At 42.2% G+C, this 22,723-nt stretch overlaps 3 protein-coding genes across 4 annotated transcripts in view; 1 reads left to right on the top strand and 2 right to left on the bottom strand.

The window, feature by feature from the left end:
- The window catches only part of LOC110966411 (ankyrin repeat domain-containing protein 13C), a 48,912-nt gene extending 26,623 nt beyond the window's left edge, over positions 1 to 22,289 (top strand). Inside the window, exons 5-13 of the mRNA XM_022215762.2 lie at positions 105 to 150; positions 2,580 to 2,646; positions 5,060 to 5,204; positions 6,789 to 6,920; positions 9,312 to 9,473; positions 20,206 to 20,285; positions 20,380 to 20,478; positions 20,644 to 20,744; positions 20,979 to 22,289. Coding sequence (XP_022071454.1) covers positions 105 to 150; positions 2,580 to 2,646; positions 5,060 to 5,204; positions 6,789 to 6,920; positions 9,312 to 9,473; positions 20,206 to 20,285; positions 20,380 to 20,478; positions 20,644 to 20,744; positions 20,979 to 21,109 — 963 coding nt within the window. The 3' untranslated portion in view covers positions 21,110 to 22,289. The remainder of the gene's footprint in view (positions 1 to 104; positions 151 to 2,579; positions 2,647 to 5,059; positions 5,205 to 6,788; positions 6,921 to 9,311; positions 9,474 to 20,205; positions 20,286 to 20,379; positions 20,479 to 20,643; positions 20,745 to 20,978) is intronic.
- LOC127533529 (NK-tumor recognition protein-like) overlaps positions 4,211 to 22,723 on the bottom strand; it is a 59,873-nt gene continuing 41,360 nt past the window's right edge. The window contains exon 2 of the mRNA XM_051946735.1: positions 4,211 to 4,405. The gene's annotated coding sequence lies outside the window, so the exon portion shown is untranslated. The remainder of the gene's footprint in view (positions 4,406 to 22,723) is intronic.
- Positions 9,483 to 13,161, bottom strand: LOC127533532 (PE-PGRS family protein PE_PGRS5-like). Of its 2 annotated transcripts, none has more exons than XM_051946739.1 (6): positions 12,349 to 13,161; positions 11,707 to 11,970; positions 11,059 to 11,202; positions 10,861 to 10,968; positions 10,537 to 10,770; positions 9,483 to 9,978 (listed from the first exon to the last, which is right to left on the bottom strand). In XM_051946739.1, exons 1-6 carry the CDS (start codon positions 12,419 to 12,421, stop codon positions 9,689 to 9,691), a joined length of 1,113 nt encoding a protein of 370 aa, XP_051802699.1. In that variant the 5' UTR covers positions 12,422 to 13,161; the 3' UTR covers positions 9,483 to 9,688. The 2 variants fall into 2 exon arrangements, with proteins under 2 accessions (XP_051802699.1, XP_051802700.1); XM_051946740.1 differs by having other exon boundaries at positions 9,483 to 10,050; positions 10,627 to 10,770.

The raw sequence follows: 22,723 nt of genomic DNA, 5'->3' as shown, positions 1-22,723 counted from the left end.
AAAAGCAGCTCTAGACTTACCAGTTACACATATATATATTTAATAACGACTACTTTGGCAGTCTACTCCACGTCTGACTGAGTTTTATTTGTCTTCTTTCACAGCTCGGAGACTTTTACTTGGAGCTTCACTGGGATTTCCAGAGTTGGGGTGAGTTAAACATCTATGTTTGTCAAACATCATCCTCTGAAATTAGGGGTGTCACTGCTTAGGCCGTCGATAATTTGTCAGACCCCACATATATTAATATATGAATATTAAGCAATAAGGCAAAAGAAGAAGAAGGTCATGCATGACAGTAAACGTAGATCAGCTGTAGTACCTGGTTGTTCCACTAGGTGTAGTTGTGGGTGGTTAGCTAGCAACAGGCACCATGACAAAGACTTGTGAGGAGGTTCATGACCTCCAATCAGAACTACTGTAGTAAAGACCAGTGGAACTTCTCCAGGACAGCAGCTCAATACGATGAATCACTCATGTTTAGATTAGTCCTGTCAGTGTTTGGAAAACTGTCCACAGATCTTTAGTACTCCATCAAGGAACACGGCAGAATTATGTGACGATGAGCGTCCGTCTGTCTGTCTGTGTGAAACATCACTCTAAAACAGACCAAAAGATTTGGATGAAATTTTCCTTGAAGGTCAGAAATGACTCAAGGACCAAGTGATCAGATTCTGGCAGTGATGCAGCTTATAGTCTGGATCCACGGATTAGTTTAAGATTTCTGTATCATTTCCAGATAGCGATACAGCGTCACTGTAACCATGACAACCAGTGAACACTACATCAGCTGATTGTGATCCTACTACAGATCCACCTCTGAGGACTTATCAGGACTTATCCATCAGAAATGATCCAAGGAACAGCTGATTAAACTGTGGGGGTGTTTCTGAGTCCCATCGATTCCTGCTACATATTTAGGTCATGTGATCCGGTGCAACGACAAAAACACGACAAAACAGAACCAAAATGAGACATAAAACGACAACAATATAGCACAAAACAACACAAACGAGACCAAACGACAAAAATGAGACACAAAATGATAAAAATAAAACAAATGGACACATTCTATGCTGCTGTGATTTCTGATCAATAACTAATAAACTAATGCTGCATTTCTATGGAGGAATGAGCAGCCTTGGAGGAGAACTGAGCTCTGAGGACATTTCTAGGTTAGTTTATGCTTCTTTGAATGTAGTAATGTGGATTAGTTGGTGTATTTCTGCAGTCTTCTTCTCTTTACCGTCAGGAGTCTGACTTTTCCCTCGTCATAACATTTCTAAAGAATCTGCTATAAAGGAATAAACAGTGAAGGCCAACTTTCCACCGCTACAGCTCATACCGCTCTACTAACACCAGCAGAAATGATTATACACTGGTACAAGTCACATGTTTAGCACTCAGAAATCATCCGAGTTTGGATCCCTGGTAGAGGAAATGATTTAAGAGGTGCTTCCCAGGAGAATCGAAGTGTCTGCTGTTGGATGAAGCTGAGTCTGAAACACCAACTTAGAGGAAACTCTGACGGATTCAGCAGCTCGCTGGGTTTTTACAGGAACCACGAGGCGGCACATGAACTTTTACGATCACACCAGTAATGTCTGCAGGTTCATCTGGTAAAATTTCACAACACTGTCAGATGTCATGCGGATGGAAAATAACGTGACAGCAGACACAACGTGTCCCTGAAACCGTCAGATCAGCGTTTGCTTCGACCTGAGACCGACAGCCGGACAGACTTCTGTTCTTTGTGAATTATTGACAAAGATTATGTAACGCAGCATGATAGTAACAAACGGTTACGTAACGCTCCGTTCGTACATGGAGGTGGTGTAAAGGTGACATTCGTCCAAAAACTCCAGTCTGTAGGCTGGAAGCTAAAGATCTGTGAAGAGGAAGAACAGCCTCACAGGGATTCTGGCTTCAGGCCGGTTTGGACTCAATGTGGAGCTCTGAATGTTCTCAGAGTTATTTTAGTGATGGAACAGTGCTAACAACATGCTAACTATAAGAATCTTCCTATAGTAATAGCTAATACTAATGTTAGCCTACAACATGCTAACTATAAGGATCTTCCTATAGTAATAGGTAACGCTAATGTTAGCCTACAACATGCTAACTCTATGGATCCTCCTATAGTTGTAGCTAATGCTAGCATTAGCCTACAACATGCTAACTCTAAGGATCCTCCTATAGTTGTAGCTAATGCTAACATTAGCCTACAACATGCTAACTGTAAGGATCCTCCAATAGTTGTAGCTAATGCTAGCATTAGCCTACAACATGCTAACTCTAAGGATCCTCCTATAGTTGTAGCTAATGCTAACATTAGCCTACAACATGCTAACTGTAAGGATCCTCTCACTGTTCCATCACTGTAGAGTCTAAAATAATTCTCAGAGGCAGTCTGTAGCCTTCGGTTCCTCAACCTGCTGAGCTCTTATTAAATATTTAGCTGCACAGCTTCATGTTGTTGCTCCATATGGAACTCATGGATGGTGTCGTTATGTTCTGAGTGGGTTTTCTAAATTTAGCCGATATTTTCTGTGTTCTTACGGAATCTTTTCATGTTCCAGTGCCTTTGCTCTCCAGAATCCTGCCTTCAGACGCCTGTAAGATCTACAAACAAGGCATCAACATCAGGCAAGTGAACAGATGTTCCACTTTTACTGCTGTAGAAAAAACATGTTCCACTTTAATGGTGTAGAGAGCTGCTTGGTGGGAGCAGCTTGGTAAAATGGGTTTGTTCTAAAGGTCCTTTATGGTGGAAATCAAGTTTTATTGTGATTTTATGTCTTATATAATATAAATATAAACTCTCCCCCACAAATATCTAGCTTCCCAGGTCTACAAACCAGGTTGAACTTTGAGTTTGACCTGATGAACCAATAATGTTCCAGCTCTGTGTAGCCCCGCCTCCTCACTGTCTCCAGCTAGTTAGCATGTTGTAGGCTAATGTTAGCATTAGCTGCAACTATAGGAGGGTCCTTAGAGTTAGCTTTTTGTAGACTAATTTGGCTAACATTAGCATTAGGCACAACTCTAGGAGGGTCCTTAGTGTTAGCATGCTGTAGGCTAGTGTGGCTAATGTTAGCTTTGATGGTAGTAGTAGCAGTAATGTAGCTATTGCTAGCTTTGACAGTAGTAGAAGTAACGTGGCTAATGTTAGCTTTGGCAGTAGTAGAAGTAGTAGTAACGTTAGCTTTGATGATAAACAATAATTGTGCAAACATTCTCTGATTGTTCGTGGAATTATTTTAGACTCTTCAGTGCTAACAACATGGTAACTGTAATGGCCCTTCTATAGTAGTAGCTAATGCTAACATTAGCCTACAACATTCTAACTCTAAGGATCCTCCTATAGTTGTCGCTAATGCTAACATTAGCCTACCACATGCTAGCTCTAAGGATCCTCCTATAGTTGTAGCTAATGTTAACATTAGCCTGCAGCATGCTAGCTCTAAGGATCCTGCTATAGTTGTAGCTAATGCTAACATTAGCCTACAACATGCTAGCTCTAAGGATCCTCCTATAGTGGTAGCTATTGCTAACATTAGCCTACCACATGCTAACTCTAAGGATCCTTCTTTAGCTGTTGCTAATGCTAACAGTAGCCGACAGCATGTTAACTGTTCCATCACTGAGTTTAGTTAACCGAAGGGTGAAATGAGATGAAGCTGAATTCTTCTGAGCTCATCTGTGGTTCAGTTTAAAATCATACAAAACGTTAAATCTGCAGCTAGAATCCGTGTTTCTGTGCTTCTAACATACATAAACATGCAAAAAGCTGGCAGTCAGGAGCTCTTACGTTTGGTTTCCTCTCAGTGGAATTTATCTGAGGACTGAACAGTGTGTGAGCTACCGTTGATGTTCAGCTCGTCATTATTCTGTGAAACTACTCCCAGCTCCTCATCTGGTATTCAAAATGTCCTCCTGTTATCCTGGAGTTTACAGACAGAGAGGGAAGCTGTCACAGTGAGTTCATTTACATTCAGCTTCAGTGTCGGTCCTGTCGTCCCTCCCAGGATAAAACCACCGCTCCACAAACAGCCATTAGCATAAAAACCGTTTCCTCCTGACGCTGTGTTTACCAAAGCTCAGCCTTCTCCTGCACATTTCTGACTCTAGACCAGGAGAGTTAAATAAAAGAGTCAAGTCCAGTAAAACCAGTAAAACCACAGCATAATAACCTGTAAATAACCACAACTCCTGATGGTTCCTTTGTTTTACTGTAGAAGTGTTCACATTTAAGGAATTATCTTTTTACTAAACATCATGAACAACCTGACATTTATGAAGAAAAATAAATTGAGTTTCACCAACATCCATCCTCAGTTTATCATTTCCACATTACAACTTCCAGATCACAGAGTGTCTACAAAGGAACACAACATTTAGTCACCTGGTACTGAACCATGGAGGATCACAACCACAAACATGAGACAAATAAACAACAAAAACAACAAAAATATTACAAAAATGAGACACAAAATGACAGAAATAAGGAAAAAAAATGCCAAAAAATGAGACACTTGACACAAAACAAAAAAGAGACAAATATTGGACAAAATATTTGACAGAAATGAGAAGCAGAATGACAAAAACATGAGACAAACAAAAGTCAGACAAAGAAGACTAAAACAATGAAAACAAGACAAAACATTACAAAAATAGACACAAAATGACAAACAGACAAACACAAACAAAAGTTAGATAGTTACAAAGTGACCAAAAAATGAACAAACGAGACAAAAAATGACAAAAGTGAGAAACAAAATGACAAAAACATGAGACAAACTACAAAGAAAGACGACAATGAGACAATAAAACAACAAAAGAGTATTTTACTTTCTGATCCAAACAACTTGTCATGGTCTAGAAATTATCTTAAGTTTCTAGTTTTACTAATTTACAATCTGCAGTTAATGTCTCCTCTGTAATTTTTCCACTGTGAGGGCCAGATTGGACCCTCTGGAGGACCACTTTTGGACCACGGGCCTCATGGTGGACACCCCTGGTCTAGACCCTGTGTTTTTGTGTCTCTTTGTATCTGCAGACTGGATACGACCCTCATAGACTTCACAGACATGAAGTGTCAGCGAGGCGACCTCAGCTTCATCTTCAACGGAAACGCCGTCCCCTCAGAGTCCTTCGTGGTTCTGGACAACGAGCAGAAAGTCTACCAGCGGATCCACCACGAGGTCTGAGAGAAGTAAACGTAGAAACATCTAACCTGACAGAACCTGACGTACGCTAAAGTTATCAATGATCAGAGTGAAGTTCTGAGGCTCAGAAATGATGGAAGAAGTCCATCAAAGTGACAAATCTGGAAATATTCCCAGTCTGAAGGTAGAACTCTGACCATTGATGAAGGTAGATGAAGAACCAGATGTTCTGAGGAGGTTCTGGAGGGAACTTCGGTCCTATTGGGTTGTTTTTTTTATAGAATGACTGAGTTAATTTTAAAAGCTCCCTCAGTAATTTAGAATAAAAACATATCAGATGTTCAGAGATGTTCTGGTGTTTCTTCTGGACGGAGGGAAAACCAGACAAATATCTGGAGACGATGAATCATCATGTTCAACCTGATCTGTGCTTTTTAAGGTTTATCTCTCTGAGCCAAAGCTGCTGGAGATCAGCTGGAATGATTGTGTGTTATCTACAGGTCACATGGAAACACTGACTGGACCACCTGCTGCTGTGGTTTCCTGTTTCCACAGACATCACAGCAGGCTTCAGTAATTCAGTTTGAAATGAATCAGTGGGTCAGTAGGTCCATCATCATCTAAAAAACAAGAGAAAAGTCTGTTAATAACCAACACATGACGTTTAAAAATGTGCACATGTAAAGTCAACAGATCATCATCGCTCAGTAAAGTGTAAAAGAAGGAAACTGAAATAAAAGCAAGGCAGCAGTGTGGATGGTAAAATAAAATCTGTTTCCTATCAAATAACAAAAATAAAAACTCAGGAAAACAAGCAGAGTTTGAATTTTTCCATTTTAAACCCAAAAAATGACCCAGTTTTAGAAAAGTTTTATTTTAAACTGATTTAAGTCTAAACATCTAAAAACTGGAACCTTGTCTGGTCCAACTTTAACCATCAGGTTCTACTGATGTTGGAGCCTCAACGGTTGGAGAAATGTGGACCAAAGACTGGATTTTAGTAGAAACATGGATCCATCCATTACAGGGACTTTATGCAGACACTAGACCACCTGGAATGGACATTCAGCCCTTTGTTCTGTTCAGTTTATTCACACAGCATCCAGGGAGTACAGTACGTTGTATATACAACAAATATTTTTACACAGTTGGATGTGTGAAAAGGGTCACCCCAACGATGCTGTTTAAAGCTTTTAATAGGGGGCTGAGTCTTCCATAGATACAGGATATTGGCCAGATATCCTGTAAGGTGGACAACAATAGACGATCTCTCTATTCTAGTCACATTAATAGAACATTTCAAGAACCAATAATTGTTGATTATTGTCATTTTGGACAGTTCTGAATCATTCTAGGCAAGTTTCAAGTTAAGCTGGACAATCTTTATCAGATTTAAGTGTTTCTGACAAACTTTGAGTGATTCTGGTTGGATTTGAGGGATTATGAACACTCTGCATCTCACATTGAAAAGGAACAAAATACTTCCTAGCTGGACATGGGAAGATGAGATCTGCTAACAGAAAGGTTTAATCCTCTGTGTTCTTCTATCCTGGCTGTGTTTGCACTCTGCAGTGAAGTGAAGCAGCTCCATGCTTCATTCTGACTGTTCTGTGTTTCCAGGAGTCTGAGATGGAGACAGAAGAAGAAGTGGACATCCTGATGAGCAGCGACGTCTACTCTGCCACTCTCTCCACCAAATCCATCACCTTCTCCAGAGCTCAGACCGGCTGGCTGTTCAGGGAGGACAAGACGGTGAGAACATGAAGCGCTATGACCCCCACCTGGGTCTGGAATTCCTGCAATTTTGAGTGAAGCGTCCCACACAGAGAAAGTTGGGAATCTGAGGAATACTTTGAAGTAAAGGGCAACAAAAAACATCCTCTGGAGACAATATCGACAAAAAACAAAGTAATGAAACACTCTGAGGGTTGGGCTGAACGTGCTGGATGTTCTCTGTAAAACTGCAGGAACATAAAGTCACTGATCCTCTTTACTGGACAAGAAAATACGGCAGCAAAGTATTAGAATTATTCTGTTAGAAACCCAGAAGTCCTCCCCAGAACCTCCTCAGAACATCTGGTTCTTCATCTGCAGTACCTTCATCTCTGATCAGAGTTCTACCTTCAGATAGAGGAGGGTCCAGTTTTATCACTTTGATGGACTATTTTAGAACTGTCATAAACGTCCTCAAAATGACTCAAAAACAATTGAAAACTTTCCAAAATACTGTGAAACTTATTTAATTTGACCCAAAACACGAGTCAAATGATTTAAAACATGTCCACAATCATCCAGAGGTTTCCAAAATGACAAAACTTCCCCAAAATAACAAGAAACTTGTCCTAAACAATTCAAAAAAATGTTCAAAACTTGTTCTAAATTACTCAAAATGTATCTAAAATGATCCAAAATGGGTCTAAAATGACAAAAACCTCCATAAAATACCTCAAAACTTGTCCAAAATGATTCAGAACTTGTCGAAAATATATTGAAACTTGTATAAAAAGACACAAAACATGTTTCAAACGATTAAAATAAGTGCAGAATTACCCAGAGGTTTTCAAAATGGCAAAAACTTCCCCAAAATGACTGGAAACTTGTCATATGCTATTCCAAACTTGTTCAAAATGACCCCAAATGTGTCTGAAATTACAGAAACTTCCATGAAATGCATCAAGACCTGCCCAAAATGATTCAAAACCAGTTGAAAATAAATTGAAACTTCCCCAAATGAACTCAAAACTTGTCCTAAACAATTGAAAACTTGTCCAAAACGATTCAAATATGTCCAAAATAACCCAGAGGTTTCCGAAGTGACAAAACTTCCACAAAATAATTCAAAACTTGTCCTAAACAATTCAAAACCAGTTTAAAATGCCCCCAAATGGGTCTAACATGACAACAACTTCCATAAAATGCATCAAAACTCAACCTAAATGATTCAAAGCCAGTTAAAAATACATTGAAACTTCCTCAAATTAATTCAAAAGTTGTCCAAAATGTTGTGGAACTCAGACGATTTAAAATGTGTCCAAAATAACCCAGAGGCTTGTCTAAAATGACAATAACTTCCCTAAAATGATTCGAAACTTGTCCTAAACAATTAAAAAAACTATTTCAAACTTGTTCAAATGACCTAAAATGTGCCTGCAATGACAGAAACTTTCTAAAATTTCTCAGCTGGACCAAAATGATTCACAACTTGTCGATAATATATTAAAACTTCCCCAAAATAACTCAAAACTTCTCTACCTTGACTCCAGACATGTCTCAAACAATTCAGAACGTGTCCAAAATAACCCTGAGGTTTCCAAAATGACAAAAAGAAACAATTCAAAACTTGTCCAAAGTGTCATGAAACTTCTTTAAATTGACCCAAAACTTGTCCAAAACGATTCAAAAAGTGTCCAAAATAGCCCAGAGGTTTCCAAAATCACAGTAACTTCCCCAAAATGACTCAACACTTGTCCTAAACAATTCAAAACAAGTTTAAAATGACCCAACATTTGTCTAAAATGATCCAAAATATGTCTAAAATGACAGAATCTTCCAGAAAATACCTCAGAACTTACTAAAATTGACCAAGAACATGTTCAAACAATTCAAAACATCCCAAATAACCCAGAGGTTTCCAAAGTGAAAAAACTTTCTTGAATGAACTCAAAACTTGCCCTAAGCCGTATAAATTTTGCCCAAAATGTCTTGAAACTTGTACAGAAAGACACAAAAAATGTCCAAAAAGACTCGAAACCAGAGAAAAAGAATCGTGGCTGTAAAATAAACTTCAACCTGTAGGACAAAGTCAGACCTTCATTCTGCTCTGACTTGTTTTGTTCAGTCTATATGAAAGTTTAAATGTCGTCTTTTTTCAGATTGAATCGATTTTCTACATAATTCATCCCAGAGGAAACAGCAATGAGTTAATCTGTTCCTGGATGTATTTGGTATTTTTGGATAATAAACGGTGTTCCGTACGTCTGGATCTTCAGAACCTTCATATTTGTGCTGCTGGTGAGCAGTGGGACGGAGCAGGTGATGGGCTTCAGGTTAAAACAACACAGACGACTCTGGGACAGTCAGACGTGTCTTAAAGGGAAATTGTTGGTCGGCGGGAGGCTTAGCGGCTGTTTGTTCTGACTCCAGGAGCGCGTGGGAAACTTCCTGGCCGACTTCTACTCGGTGAACGGGCTGGTTCTGGAGTCCAGGAAGAGGAGAGAACATCTGAGCGAGGAGGACATCCTGAGGAACAAAGCCATCATGGAGAGTCTGAGCAAAGGAGGAAACCTCATCGAGCAGAACTTCGAGGTGAGTTGGTCAACGTATAGAGCTTCAGTCCAGACCTGATGGGAGATTTTACAGCTAATGTCCACGTTTAGAGTGTTAAAATACAGCAGAAACATGGTGCTGCAATCTCTCACATTTAGTTCAGTCTTCATGAGGGTCTTCATTAAAGTGCTGTTGTTTTCAGACCTGGACATTTTTACGTTTTCACCCTAAAAAAAAAAACCCATGAAGCCATTTTAATGGTTCAGTGTCTCCAGAAATAAAAAAACTAAACAGCCGTTATATGTGGTGAGAACAGACAGAACAGTTTCATCATCAGAACGATTGAATGGATCCAACAGAGGACACAGTTTTACACCTAGACCTCTATGAACACCTAGACCTCTATGAACATCTAGACCTCTATGAACATCTAGACCTCTATGAACACCTAGACCTCCATGAACACCTAGACCTCTATGAACATCTAGACCTCTAAGAACACCTAGACCTCTAAGAACACCTAGACCTCTAAGAACACCTAGACCTCTATGGACACCTAGACCTCTATGAACATCTAGACCTCTAAGAACACCGAGACCTCTATGAACACCTAGACCTCTGTGAACACCTAGACCTCTAAGAACACCGAGACCTCCATGAACACCTAGACCTCTATGAACATCTAGACCTCTATGGACACCTAGACCTCTATGAACATCTAGACCTCTAAGAACACCTAGACCTCTAAGAACACCTAGACCTCTATGGACACCTAGACCTCTATGAACATCTAGACCTCTAAGAACACCTAGACCTCTAAGAACACCTAGACCTCTAAGAACACCTAGACCTCCATGAACACCTAGACCTCTATGAACATCTAGACCTCTAAGAACACCTAGACCTCTAAGAACACCTAGACCTCTATGAACATCTAGACCTCTAAGAACACCTAAACCTCTAAGAACACCTAGACCTCTAAGAACACCTAGACCTCTATGGACACCTAGACCTCTATGAACATCTAGACCTCTATGAACATCTAGACCTCTATGAACACCTAGACCTCTAAGAACACCTGGACCTGTACGAACACCTAGACCTCTAAGAACACCTAGACCTCTATGGACACCTAGACCTCTATGAACATCTAGACCTCTAAGAACACCGAGACCTCTATGAACACCTAGACCTATATGAACACCTAGACCTCCATGAACACCTAGACCTCTATGAACATCTAGACCTCTAAGAACACCTAGACCTCTAAGAACACCTAGACCTCTATGGACACCTAGACCTCTATGAACATCTAGACCTCTAAGAACACCGAGACCTCTAAGAACACCTAGACCTCTAAGGACACCTAGACCTCTATGGACACCTAGACCTCTATGAACATCTAGACCTCTAAGAACACCGAGACCTCCATGAACACCTAGACCTCTATGAACATCTAGACCTCTATGAACACCTAGACCTCCATGAACACCTAGACCTCTATGAACATCTAGACCTCTAAGAACACCTAGACCTCTATGGACACCTAGACCTCTATGAACACCTAGACCTCTATGAACACCTAGACCTCCATGAACATCTAGACCTCTAAGAACACCTAGACCTCTAAGAACACCTAGACCTCTATGAACACCTAGACCTCTATGGACACCTAGACCTCTATGGACACCTAGACCTCCATGAACACCTAGACCTCTATGAACACCTAGACCTCTATGAACACCTGGACCTCCATGAACACCTGGACCTCTATGAACACCTGGACCTCTATGAACACCTGGACCTCTATGAACACCTAGACCTCTATGAACACCTAGACCTCCATGAACACCTAGACCTCCATGAACACCTAGACCTCCATGAACATCTAGACCTACGTGAACACCTAGACCTCTATGAACACCTAGACCTCTATGAACACCTAGACCTCTAAGAACACCTAGACCTCCATGAACACCTAGACCTCCATGAACACCTAGACCTACGTGAACACCTAGACCTCTATGAACACCTAGACCTCTATGAACACCTAGACCTCTATGAACACCTAGACCTCCGTGAACACCTAGACCTCCATGAACACCTAGACCTCTATGAACACCTGGACCTCCATGAACACCTGGACCTCTATGAACACCTGGACCTCTATGAACACCTAGACCTCTATGGACACCTAGACCTCTATGGACACCTAGACCTCCATGAACACCTAGACCTCTATGAACACCTAGACCTCTATGAACACCTGGACCTCCATGAACACCTGGACCTCTATGAACACCTGGACCTCTATGAACACCTGGACCTCTATGAACACCTAGACCTCTATGAACACCTAGACCTCCATGAACACCTAGACCTCCATGAACACCTAGACCTCCATGAACATCTAGACCTACGTGAACACCTAGACCTCTATGAACACCTAGACCTCTATGAACACCTAGACCTCTAAGAACACCTAGACCTCCATGAACACCTAGACCTCCATGAACACCTAGACCTACGTGAACACCTAGACCTCTATGAACACCTAGACCTCTATGAACACCTAGACCTCTATGAACACCTAGACCTCCGTGAACACCTAGACCTCCATGAACACCTAGACCTCTATGAACACCTGGACCTCCATGAACACCTGGACCTCTATGAACACCTGGACCTCTATGAACACCTAGACCTCTATGAACACCTAGACCTCCATGAACACCTAGACCTCTGTGAACACCTAGACCTCCATGAACACCTAGACCTCTATGAACATCTAGACCTCTATGAGCACCTAGACCTCTATGAGCACCTAGACCTCCATGAACATCTAGACCTACGTGAACACCTAGACCTCTATGAACACCTAGACCTCTATGAACACCTAGACCTCCATGAACACCCAGACCTCTATGAACACCTAGAACCTCTCTAACTCTAGGTTCTGGTTCCTGCCAATGAGTCCACGTCAACATTTAGTCTGAACATCACTAATTAAAAATGTTTCCTCTTTTGGATCCATTTCATCTTTTAGATCTGATAAAACTATTCTGAGTTGTCTCCAAATATGAGTCCTCAAAATTCTGCCAAATATTTTGCAGAACTTTGTTTTGGTTGTAAATGAATCTTTAGTCTGAAGTAAATGTGAGATCCAGCATTCAGACTGTAGCTGCAGGTAGTTTACTGTCGTCAGTCAGTTTAAGGGTTTTAAACCAACTTTATTGAAACATTTCGTCACTTAGACCTGTTTTAGGTGTTTATAGTTATTTATGTGTATTTTAGAGCTTAACTCTACGGAGCGATCAATAACTTCTACTTCTCTGCAGTTAATGAAGACTAACTTTGCTTTTAACGCTCAGAAACAACAAGAATTATCTGTAAAACTCTCAGTGAATCAGTGCAGATGCTTTGAGGTAACTTCCAGTCCTGGAAGCTGTTCTTCTGTTTGACATTAAAGTTCTGCAGCTTGGATGGAGGAATTTTATTTACTTCCTTCTGGTTTATCTTCTTCAGCTTCTCCTCCAGTAAAGCCTGGTTGGTCTGAACAGTTTTAGTGTTTTTAGGTCATTTATCTTCAGATAGTTTGGAGAACTTTTCAGCAGAAATAAGAAGCAGCTGGTGTCCATAAACTCCATGTTCATTACAGCCAGACCACCCGTCCAGTCCAGAAACGGTTCTGTCCTGACCAGAACCTCTCAGACAAACCTCAGAACCTCCTCAGGCTGCAGCATGCTTCAGCCCTCACACTGAGATAGAAACCAGCTTTTCTCGTGGCTAGACACCAACATCAGACATTTAAACATTTAACTCAGAGTGACGATAAAGGTAGAGGTTTAAGGAATTAAACTTTAAAAAGTCTAAACTCTCTGATTCCAGCTTCTTAAATTTGAATACTTTACGTTTTTGCTCTTCTTTTTGGACCAAACTGAACATTCTTCTGTTGAATCTTTCTCAGTACTTGGTCTTTTTCTCTTTTATTTCCATTTGTGTTGATTGTTTTGTTCCTTTTGCAGACTTTTTTGCTGTCATTTTAATCTTTTTGTGCTGATTCTGACTAAAGAAAACTTTTTATCAGTAGAATAATCAGACATACTTTCTGCTTTCTTTCCTCTGTGACAGTAAACTGAATATATTTGGATAAAACAAGATGTTTGAAGAAACTGACCCACATTTTTCAATGTTTACAGACTTTTTAGAACCAAACCACTAATGATTAACCACCAACTGCTCTGAAGGATTTATTTCAGTACAAAGTCTGAATCTTTGACTGCAGCTTCTTAAAGGGGAATATTCCGGATTTCTTTCCTTCTTTTTGACATTAAAGTGAAACTCTTTGGACAAAAACAGAACATTTAGACTTTAGAAAACACTGAAACCAAACATCTGATAGATTTTTCCAGGAAATAATCTGTTTTTGCATCTTTTTCATGTATTCGTCTTTTTCAGTTTTTTTCTTACAGTTTGTTTGTGTAGACTTTTTCTCGTATATGCAGCAGGTTTTTGCTCTTTGTGTCTTTTTGCTGTAATTTTAAATTTTTTTGTGTTGACTTTGACTAAAGGAACTCTTTATCAGCGGAATAATCAGAACGTCTTTGGACATTTAGACTTTTGCAGACACTAAAACCAAGAATTTTTAACAGTGAACAGAACTTCAGCCTTTCTTTTCCATTCGTCTTTTTCTTTTCTTTGTGTTTATTAGTTTTTATGTTCTGATTGCAGCTGTTTTTGTCTTTTTTGTCTCTTTTCCGTCATTTTCCATCTTTCTTAGTGGAATCATTTCGTTGTAATTCCTGTGATTTAGTTTCTGGAGGAGCGATATCGTGTAAAAAATTGGATGCCAGTGTTGGACTGAGAAGAAACAACTTATTTAAAAACACTTTTCAGGTTTATGTCTATCTTCTGAGCAGCTAAACTCCCCTACAGACTCGTTCTAGGAGTTGTCTGGTGTGACTTCCTCTATTTTCTTTCTGGCAGAAATCCTCTCAGCGTCGGTGTTTCCGTAAACCTCTGAGCACTCAAACCCTCCTCACTGCCAACAGTTTATTGGAAACATTCCTGTCTGGGTCTCTGATTTGTTTCTGACATGAAACCAGAATAAAGTCCATCACTGAACCTTCACTGAGCCGCTCTGCATGCTGGAGTCCTGCAGCGCCCCCTGCTGGTCCTCACCAGAACCTCCTGTTTGTTCTGGATCAGAGAGTTCAGGTTCCACGCTCAGAACCGGAGCAGTAAAATCACAGCATCATAGAGAAACAACATGACAAAAAAGAGAATTAAAATGAGACAAACGACACGAAACAAAACAAAAAAGCAACAAAAATGGACAAAGAAATCACACGAGCAACACAAACAAGACAAAAAGGACAAAACCAATTCAAACTACACAAAAAAGCAAAATGACAAAAACGAGAAGCAAAACGACAAAAGTAAGACTAAAAAAACAGCAAAAACAAGACAAAATATTAATCAAATGAGACACAAAATGGACAAATGACAAAAACGCGACAAATTAATGAATAAAGCGAAACACAATGAAATAAATAAGACAAAAAATGAGACAAAAGGGAAACACAAAACGACAAAAACAAGACAAAATATTAAAGTGAGACACAAAATGACAGAAACAAGACAAAACAACAAATGAAACACAAAAATAAGACAAAAGACACAATCGAGACAAAATGTTACATAAATGAGACACAAAACGACAAAAAATTTACAAAATTAAAAAAAAATGGACAAAAGACAAAATGACACAAAACGAGTAAAGAAAAACAGAAAATGACAAACGTAAGACAACAAACACTAAGGAGACAAAAAGGAAACACAAAACGACAAAAAAAACCACAAAAACAGACAAAATGTTTTAAAAATGAAACTCAAAGCAACAAAAGAGCAGTCCAGTATTTTACTTTCTGATCCAAACAACTTGTCATGATCTAGAAATGATTTTAAATTTATAGTTTTACTAATTTACAATCTACAGTTAATGTCTTCTCTGGAGTGTTCACTCTTTGATTGGACCATCTGGAGGACCACTTTTGGTCCACGGGTCTCATGTCGGACCCTCTGGAGGACCACTTTTGGCCCACGGGCCTCATGTCGGACCATCTGGAGGACCGCTTTTGGTCCACGGGTCTCATGTCGGACCATCTGGAGGACCACTTTTGGCCCATGGGTCTCATGTCGGACCCTCTGGAGGACCACTTTTGGTCCACGGGTCTCATGTCGGACCCTCTGGAGGACCACTTTTGGCCCACGGGCCTCATGTCGGACCATCTGGAGGACCACTTTTGGTCCACGGGTCTCATGTCGGACCATCTGGAGGACCACTTTTGGCCCATGGGTCTCATGTCGGACCCTCTGGAGGACCACTTTTGGTCCACGGGTCTCATGTCGGACCCTCTGGAGGACCACTTTTGGCCCACGGGCCTCATGTCGGACCATCTGGAGGACCGCTTTTGGTCCACAGGCCTCATGGTGGACCCTCTGGAGGACCACTTTTGGTCCACAGGCCTCATGTTGGACCATCTGGAGGACCACTTTTGGTCCACAGGCTTCATGGTGGACCATCTGGAGGACCACTTTGGGCCCACAGGCTTCATGTCGGACCCTCTGGAGGACCACTTTTGGTCCACAGGCCTCATGTTGGACCCTCTGGAGGACCACTTTTGGACCATGGGCCTCATGTCGGACCATCTGGAGGACCACTTTTGGTCCACGGGCCTCATGGTGGACCCTCTGGAGGACCACTTTTGGTCCACAGGCCTCATGTTGGACCCTGTGGAGGACCACTTTTGGACCATGGGCCTCATGTCGGACCCACTGGAGGACCACTTTTGGTCCACGGGCCTCATGGTGGACCCTCTGGAGGACCACTTTTGGTCCACGGGCCTCATGCCGGACCCACTGGAGGACCACTTTTGGTCCACGGGCCTCATGTCGGACCCTCTGGAGGACCGCTTTTGGTCCACGGGCCTCATGTCGGACCCTCTGGAGGACCGCTTTTGGACCATGGGCCTCATGTCGGACCCACTGGAGGACCACTTTTGGTCCACGGGCCTCATGGTGGACCCTCTGGAGGACCACTTTTGGTCCACGGGCCTCATGTTGGACCCTCTGGAGGACCACTTTTGGTCCACGGACCTCATGGTGGACCCTCTGGAGGACCACTTTTGGTCCACGGGCCTCATGTCGGACCCTCTGGAGGACCGCTTTTGGTCCACGGGTCTCATGTCGGACCCTCTGGAGGACCACTTTTGGACCACGGGCCTCATGTTGGACCCTCTGGAGGACCACTTTTGGACCACGGGCCTCATGTCGGACCATCTGGAGGACCACTTTTGGTCCACAGGCCTCATGGTGGACTCTCTGGAGGACCACTTTGGGTCCACGGGCCTCATGTTGGACTCTCTGGAGGACCACTTTAGGCCCACGGGCCTCATGTTGGACTCTCTGGAGGACCACTTTGGGCCCACAGGCCTCATGTTGGACTCTCTGGAGGACCACTTTTGGTCCACAGGCCTCATGTTGGACCCTCTGGAGGACCACTTTTGGACCATGGGCCTCATGTCGGACCCACTGGAGGACCACTTTTGGTCCACGGGCCTCATGGTGGACCCTCTGGAGGACCGCTTTTGGTCCACGGGTCTCATGCCGGACCCACTGGAGGACCACTTTTGGTCCACGGGTCTCATGTCGGACCCTCTGGAGGACCACTTTTGGACCACGGGCCTCATGTTGGACCCTCTGGAGGACCGCTTTTGGACCACGGGCCTCATGGTGGACCCTCTGGAGGACCGCTTTTGGTCCACGGGTCTCATGCCGGACCCACTGGAGGACCACTTTTGGTCCACGGACCTCATGGTGGACCCTCTGGAGGACCACTTTTGGTCCACGGGCCTCATGTCGGACCCTCTGGAGGACCACTTTTGGTCCACGGGTCTCATGTCGGACCCTCTGGAGGACCACTTTTGGACCACGGGCCTCATGTCGGACCCTCTGGAGGACCACTTTTGGACCACGGGCCTCATGTCGGACCCTCTGGAGGACCACTTTTGGTCCACAGGCCTCATGGTGGACCCTCTGGAGGACCACTTTTGGTCCACGGGCCTCATGTCGGACCCTCTGGAGGACCACTTTTGGACCACGGGCCTCATGTCGGACCCTCTGGAGGACCACTTTTGGACCACGGGCCTCATGTCGGACCCTCTGGAGGACCACTTTTGGTCCACAGGCCTCATGGTGGACTCTCTGGAGGACCACTTTGGGTCCACGGGCCTCATGTTGGACTCTCTGGAGGACCACTTTAGGCCCACGGGCCTCATGTTGGACTCTCTGGAGGACCACTTTGGGCCCACAGGCCTCATGTTGGACTCTCTGGAGGACCACTTTGGGCCCACAGGCCTCATGTTGGACTCTCTGGAGGACCACTTTGGGCCCACAGGCCTCATGTTGGACTCTCTGGAGGACCACTTTGGGTCCACAGGCCTCATGTTTTCCAGCCTGTTCTCCATGTTTCTCTGCAGCTTCCAGCATAAAGCCGTGAACAAAGAGCTGCTACCTGCTGGCTGCTTCTCATTGTTCTGCTGCTCTTTGTTCTGCAGCCGTTCTGCCGACTCAGGGACCGTTTTAGTCTTTTTACCTGCAGGAAGGTGAGACCACAAACAGTGGATTCAGTCCAGGAAAAAGTTTCCTCAGATTATGTATCTGTTCTATCCATGTTCAGTTGGTTAAAGCTGGACCAGACATGGTTCCAGATTTTACTATTTTGAGTTGAAACTTGCACAAAATGCGTAAAAACTGTCCAAGAATAATCAAAATCTGTTCAAAATGACATTAAACGTGTCCAAAATTAACCCAAAATATCCTGAATGAGTTCAAACTGTGTTCATAAAGACTCAGAATGACTTTAAACTTAAACAAAGTCACTTCTGTCGTCTACAATCACAGGATTGAATCATTGTTGGTCTGAAAACCGTCTGAACGGTTTCATTAAAGCTGGTGTGTGTAAAGAAAGTTCCTGTCCAACTTTAACCATCAAATTCTACTGATGTTAGAGCCTCAACAGGTGGAGAAATGTGGACCACAGACTGGATTTTAGTGGAAACATGGATCCATCCATAGATAAACACTGACAGGAACTTTATGCTGACACTAGACCAGCCTGGATTGGAGGTTTGGTGCTTTTTGTTTTCCATTTTTAAAGACTAATAATAATAATAACGAGATGAGCCCTCAGTAGATGGCAGAACCACGTCCAGATATCTGAGCGGACACACCCACAGACATACTTACCCATCCAGATACCGAAGCGAATGCAGGAGCCCCGCTGACGTACGTCAGGCGTGGTTAATTCATTGTTGACATTTGGGTGAGGATTGAGTCATTTGGACAGTTCTGAGACGTTTGATTTGGGTTCGGGTCAAAATACCAGAAAAAAACAGAACAATAGATGTTTGTTTGTTTTTTTTCTGAGGGCTTCTGCTTAAACAGCGTTTCAGAGTTTTATTTGTGGAGATGTTGGACCATGAAAAGTCTCTCTGGTGTTTTTCTGAGGGTGAAAAGACAAAAACATGGAGTCCTCAGAACTGATGGGGATGTTTTCCAGAGCTTGTTGTTGGTGGCGGTTGGACAGGATGTGGACTCCATGGACTCAGTCTGAGGGGTTTAAGCTCTGTTGATCTGTGGATGAAGCCTAAAGCCTCAGGAACCATCAGACCACAAACTGTCTGGATCAGAACCAGGAAAACACCCTGAACAGACGAGAACAAACCTGATAGAAACCGTCTTATTCTGGTTCCAGATTCTCAAACCTGCACTCATGATTTGATCAGGAAGTGGGTTTTAGGAGCAAACAGTCTGACTTCATTCCAATAAACCAACGCCGAAGCAGAAGTGAAGAAACTCTGTTTTCCATGAAGACGAAGCTTCTGCAGCTTCATAGGATCCAGTTTGAAGCTGATTTAATGATCAGAAACACAAAAAGTCAGTTTGAAAGGAGATCCAACAACAACGCAAACCTACAGTGAATTTAAAAGCAGATATCAGAGTTTCTGGTTTAAATCAAAAAAGAAAAAAACAGAAAACTGGTCTTTGTTTCATTTTTCTGATTACTGGAGTCAAAAAAGAGAAAAGCTCAAATATCATTATAAAATGGTTCCATTTCTGTTTATTCTATTTTAAACTGAATAAAATCTGAAATATTTGGTTTTAGTTTACAATCAAAAAGAATAAAAACAAAACAGCTTCGTTTTCCTTCTTCTGTTTTATGTCGACCACAAAAAACTAGAAAATGATCCAGAAAAAAAGCAGTGAAAAAAACTATTATTATTGTTATGATTATAGGTATTATTATTTATATTTACTTTTTAATATTTCTTCTATATGCTTATATTATTTTTAATATGTTTTCTATTTATTTATTCAAATATTTTATATATTTGTGTTTTTATGGTCAGTGGTGCGTCGTCGCCCTCTAGTGTCCACAGCTGGACATGACCTCAGTGGTGAAACAAATGGAGTAAAACGCTTTTAGACGTCATTATGAAACCTCCTGCTGTTCATCATTTAGTTCATAATCGTGGTTTAATAAGTACAGACTCTTTTAAAGACGTGAAAAATAATAATTTAAAACAGATTCTGTTTGAAAAAAGATGGATTGAAATGAGGAAAAAGTTCAGAGCTTCAGGACCAGAAGGTCTGATGGTTTTATTTCGATGTTTTTAGCTTCTAATCGTTAATATTTTGTGTTTTTCAGCCGGTGAGGCGACAGTCTCTGACTCCTCCTGCTCCAAACACCATCTCCTGGGAGGAATACATCACAGCTGACAACGGGAGGTGGGTTCCTCAGCGAGAACGTCTCATCTGTAGACGTTAAGCAGAACGCTGTAAAACCCCATAACTAATGATCATTAATACCCTGTTCCCTCAGAGCTCCTCATCTGGGCAGAGAGCTGGTCTGCAAGGAGAGCAAGAAGAACTTCAAGGCCACCATCGCCATGAGCCAGGACTTCCCTCTGGGCATCGAGTCGTGAGTTCAGAACGTTTCTAGAAGTCTGTCTTTGTAGTGATTCATTCAGTTCTAAAAGTCCACCGCTAGGGTCTGCAGTGGTTCTATTTATTCTGTTTCTACCTTCAGTCAGACCTTCTACATGCTGCTTTCTTCTAATCATCTCCTGGTTCTGGTTTTCTGCAGGTTACTGAATGTTCTGGAGGTCATTGCTCCCTTCAAGCACTTTAATAAACTCAGAGAATTCGTTCAGATGAAACTTCCTCCTGGATTCCCTGTAAAGCTGGGTGAGTTCTACATCTAGAGATCTATCGATAGATAGATATGTCCATCTGTCTATCTATAGATAGTCTATCCATCTATCGATACATAGACTATAGATAGACTATAGATAGATAGGGTTAGGGTTAGATAGACTATAGATCTATAGATAGATTTAGAGACTTTTCATTTCCTGTTTGTTGATGTTTGACCTTCAGAAAGGTTCTAGAGTCTCTGAGATGTTCCTGTTTTTCCTGCAGACATTCCCGTCTTTCCCACCATCACGGCCACCGTCACCTTCCAGGAGTTTCGCTACGACGAGTTTGACGCTTTGATCTTTACGATTCCCAACGACTACAAAGAAGATCCAAGTCGCTTCCCCGACCTCTAACCTCCAGCCTGAAGGAACGTTGGGCTGCAGGACGGACTTCTGGAGAAGACGAAGGGAATAACAAACGTTGGAGGAGCTGATGGACGTCTGAACGGAGCCGTCTGGAGAGGAGCTCTGAGGTTCAGGAAGCTTTAGGGTCGGACTGAAGGCGTTGGAGAGACGCAGCAGGAAGTGATGTTTGGTTTGTTTTATGTAAGTATGTTTATAAGGGACTGTTGTAGTGAAGCACTGACGTTACCATGGAGACGCTGCACAGGAACCCTCTGGAGATCAGCTTCAGGTTCTTCTTCTGTTTGATGAGAAGATTTAAGGAGACCTGAAGGTTTGAAGTTTAAATAGTGTAAATTTGGGTTCATTTTAAGGCCAGTAGGACGTTTAGAACCTGAACAACCTGAAGAGCATCACTACAGAACCAGAGATCTGCTGAAGGTTGAAGAACCTAGAGGTGATCTCCAGTTGGATTCTTCTGGACGTTGAGCTGTTTGGAGGTTTGACGAGCATCTCTGGACTCTGAGGCACTATTTAGATCCACTAGACACTTTGAACCTTTAATCCTGCAGGTTTCTACGGTACGGCTGATCAGCCTTCTGTTTCTGACCTTTTCTAACCTGCAGCAGAAGAATGTGAGGATGGAGAAGCAGCAGATTTATCAGAGCGTTTTTACACCCAAACAGACGTTTTCATTTGTTTTTTATCCTCCTTCTGCAGAGGAACGTGTTTTTTTTACGTAGCATCATGACTTCATTTGGGAGTTTGTTGGTTTCTAAATGGTGACTTTTGTTTTTTTGTACATAAAATCTTTGGATTCCTCAGTTTTAACCTTCAGACAGGAAGTGGAATAAAAAGAGTTTAGAGGCGAAGCTACGGAGCGTTCAGGTGCTGCTGTGGTTCAGGAAATCTGAGCGTCGGTACAAAGTTTTATTTAACTCAGAGTTTGATTCTAACCTTTGAATAGTCTGCATATTATTATTATTAATTATATCCATATTTAGCATCGTAACCAAATGCACTTTTGTTTCTCACTTCATTCCTCGGCTGCTCCTCACGCTTTATTTTGAAGCTCCTTCCTGTCTGCTTTAACTTTGACACGTTTTCTGTCCACCTGCCTGTCGGTTGTAAACGTCTGCGACACTATTTTCATATAAAATGTACTAAAATAAAACCCACGTATCCAAAAACATTCTGGAAATCGTGTTTTCTGACGAGTTGTTGAACGTAGAGACTGTTAAAGAAGAAAACGTTGATGTGATAAAAAACCATCCTGTGTTTGTAGAAATGAAGCAGCAGCTTGTCCTGACGGCTTTTATTTCACTGTAGCGCCCCCTTGTGTGTTGATAAATGTAGAAACTCTGGAAAACACTAAACTTTGAACCCGTTTTTCTGCTTCTATGTCCAAGATGCTTCACAAATGATCCAGAATTACAGAAGACTTTCCAGAAATGATTTAAAACGGGGGCTGCACAGTGCAGTAGTGGTTAGCACTTTGGCCTTGCAGCTAGAAGATCCCGGTTCAAATCCCGCCCTGGGATCTTTCTGCATGGAGTTTGCATGTTCTCCCTGTGCATGCGTGGGTTTTCTCCGGGTACTCCGGCTTCCTCCCACAGTCCAAAAACA

The sequence above is a fragment of the Acanthochromis polyacanthus genome, chromosome 4 (genome assembly GCF_021347895.1).
Source record: "Acanthochromis polyacanthus isolate Apoly-LR-REF ecotype Palm Island chromosome 4, KAUST_Apoly_ChrSc, whole genome shotgun sequence".
NCBI lineage: Eukaryota > Metazoa > Chordata > Actinopteri > Pomacentridae > Acanthochromis > Acanthochromis polyacanthus.
This window is presented reverse-complemented; position numbering and strand designations above follow the sequence as displayed.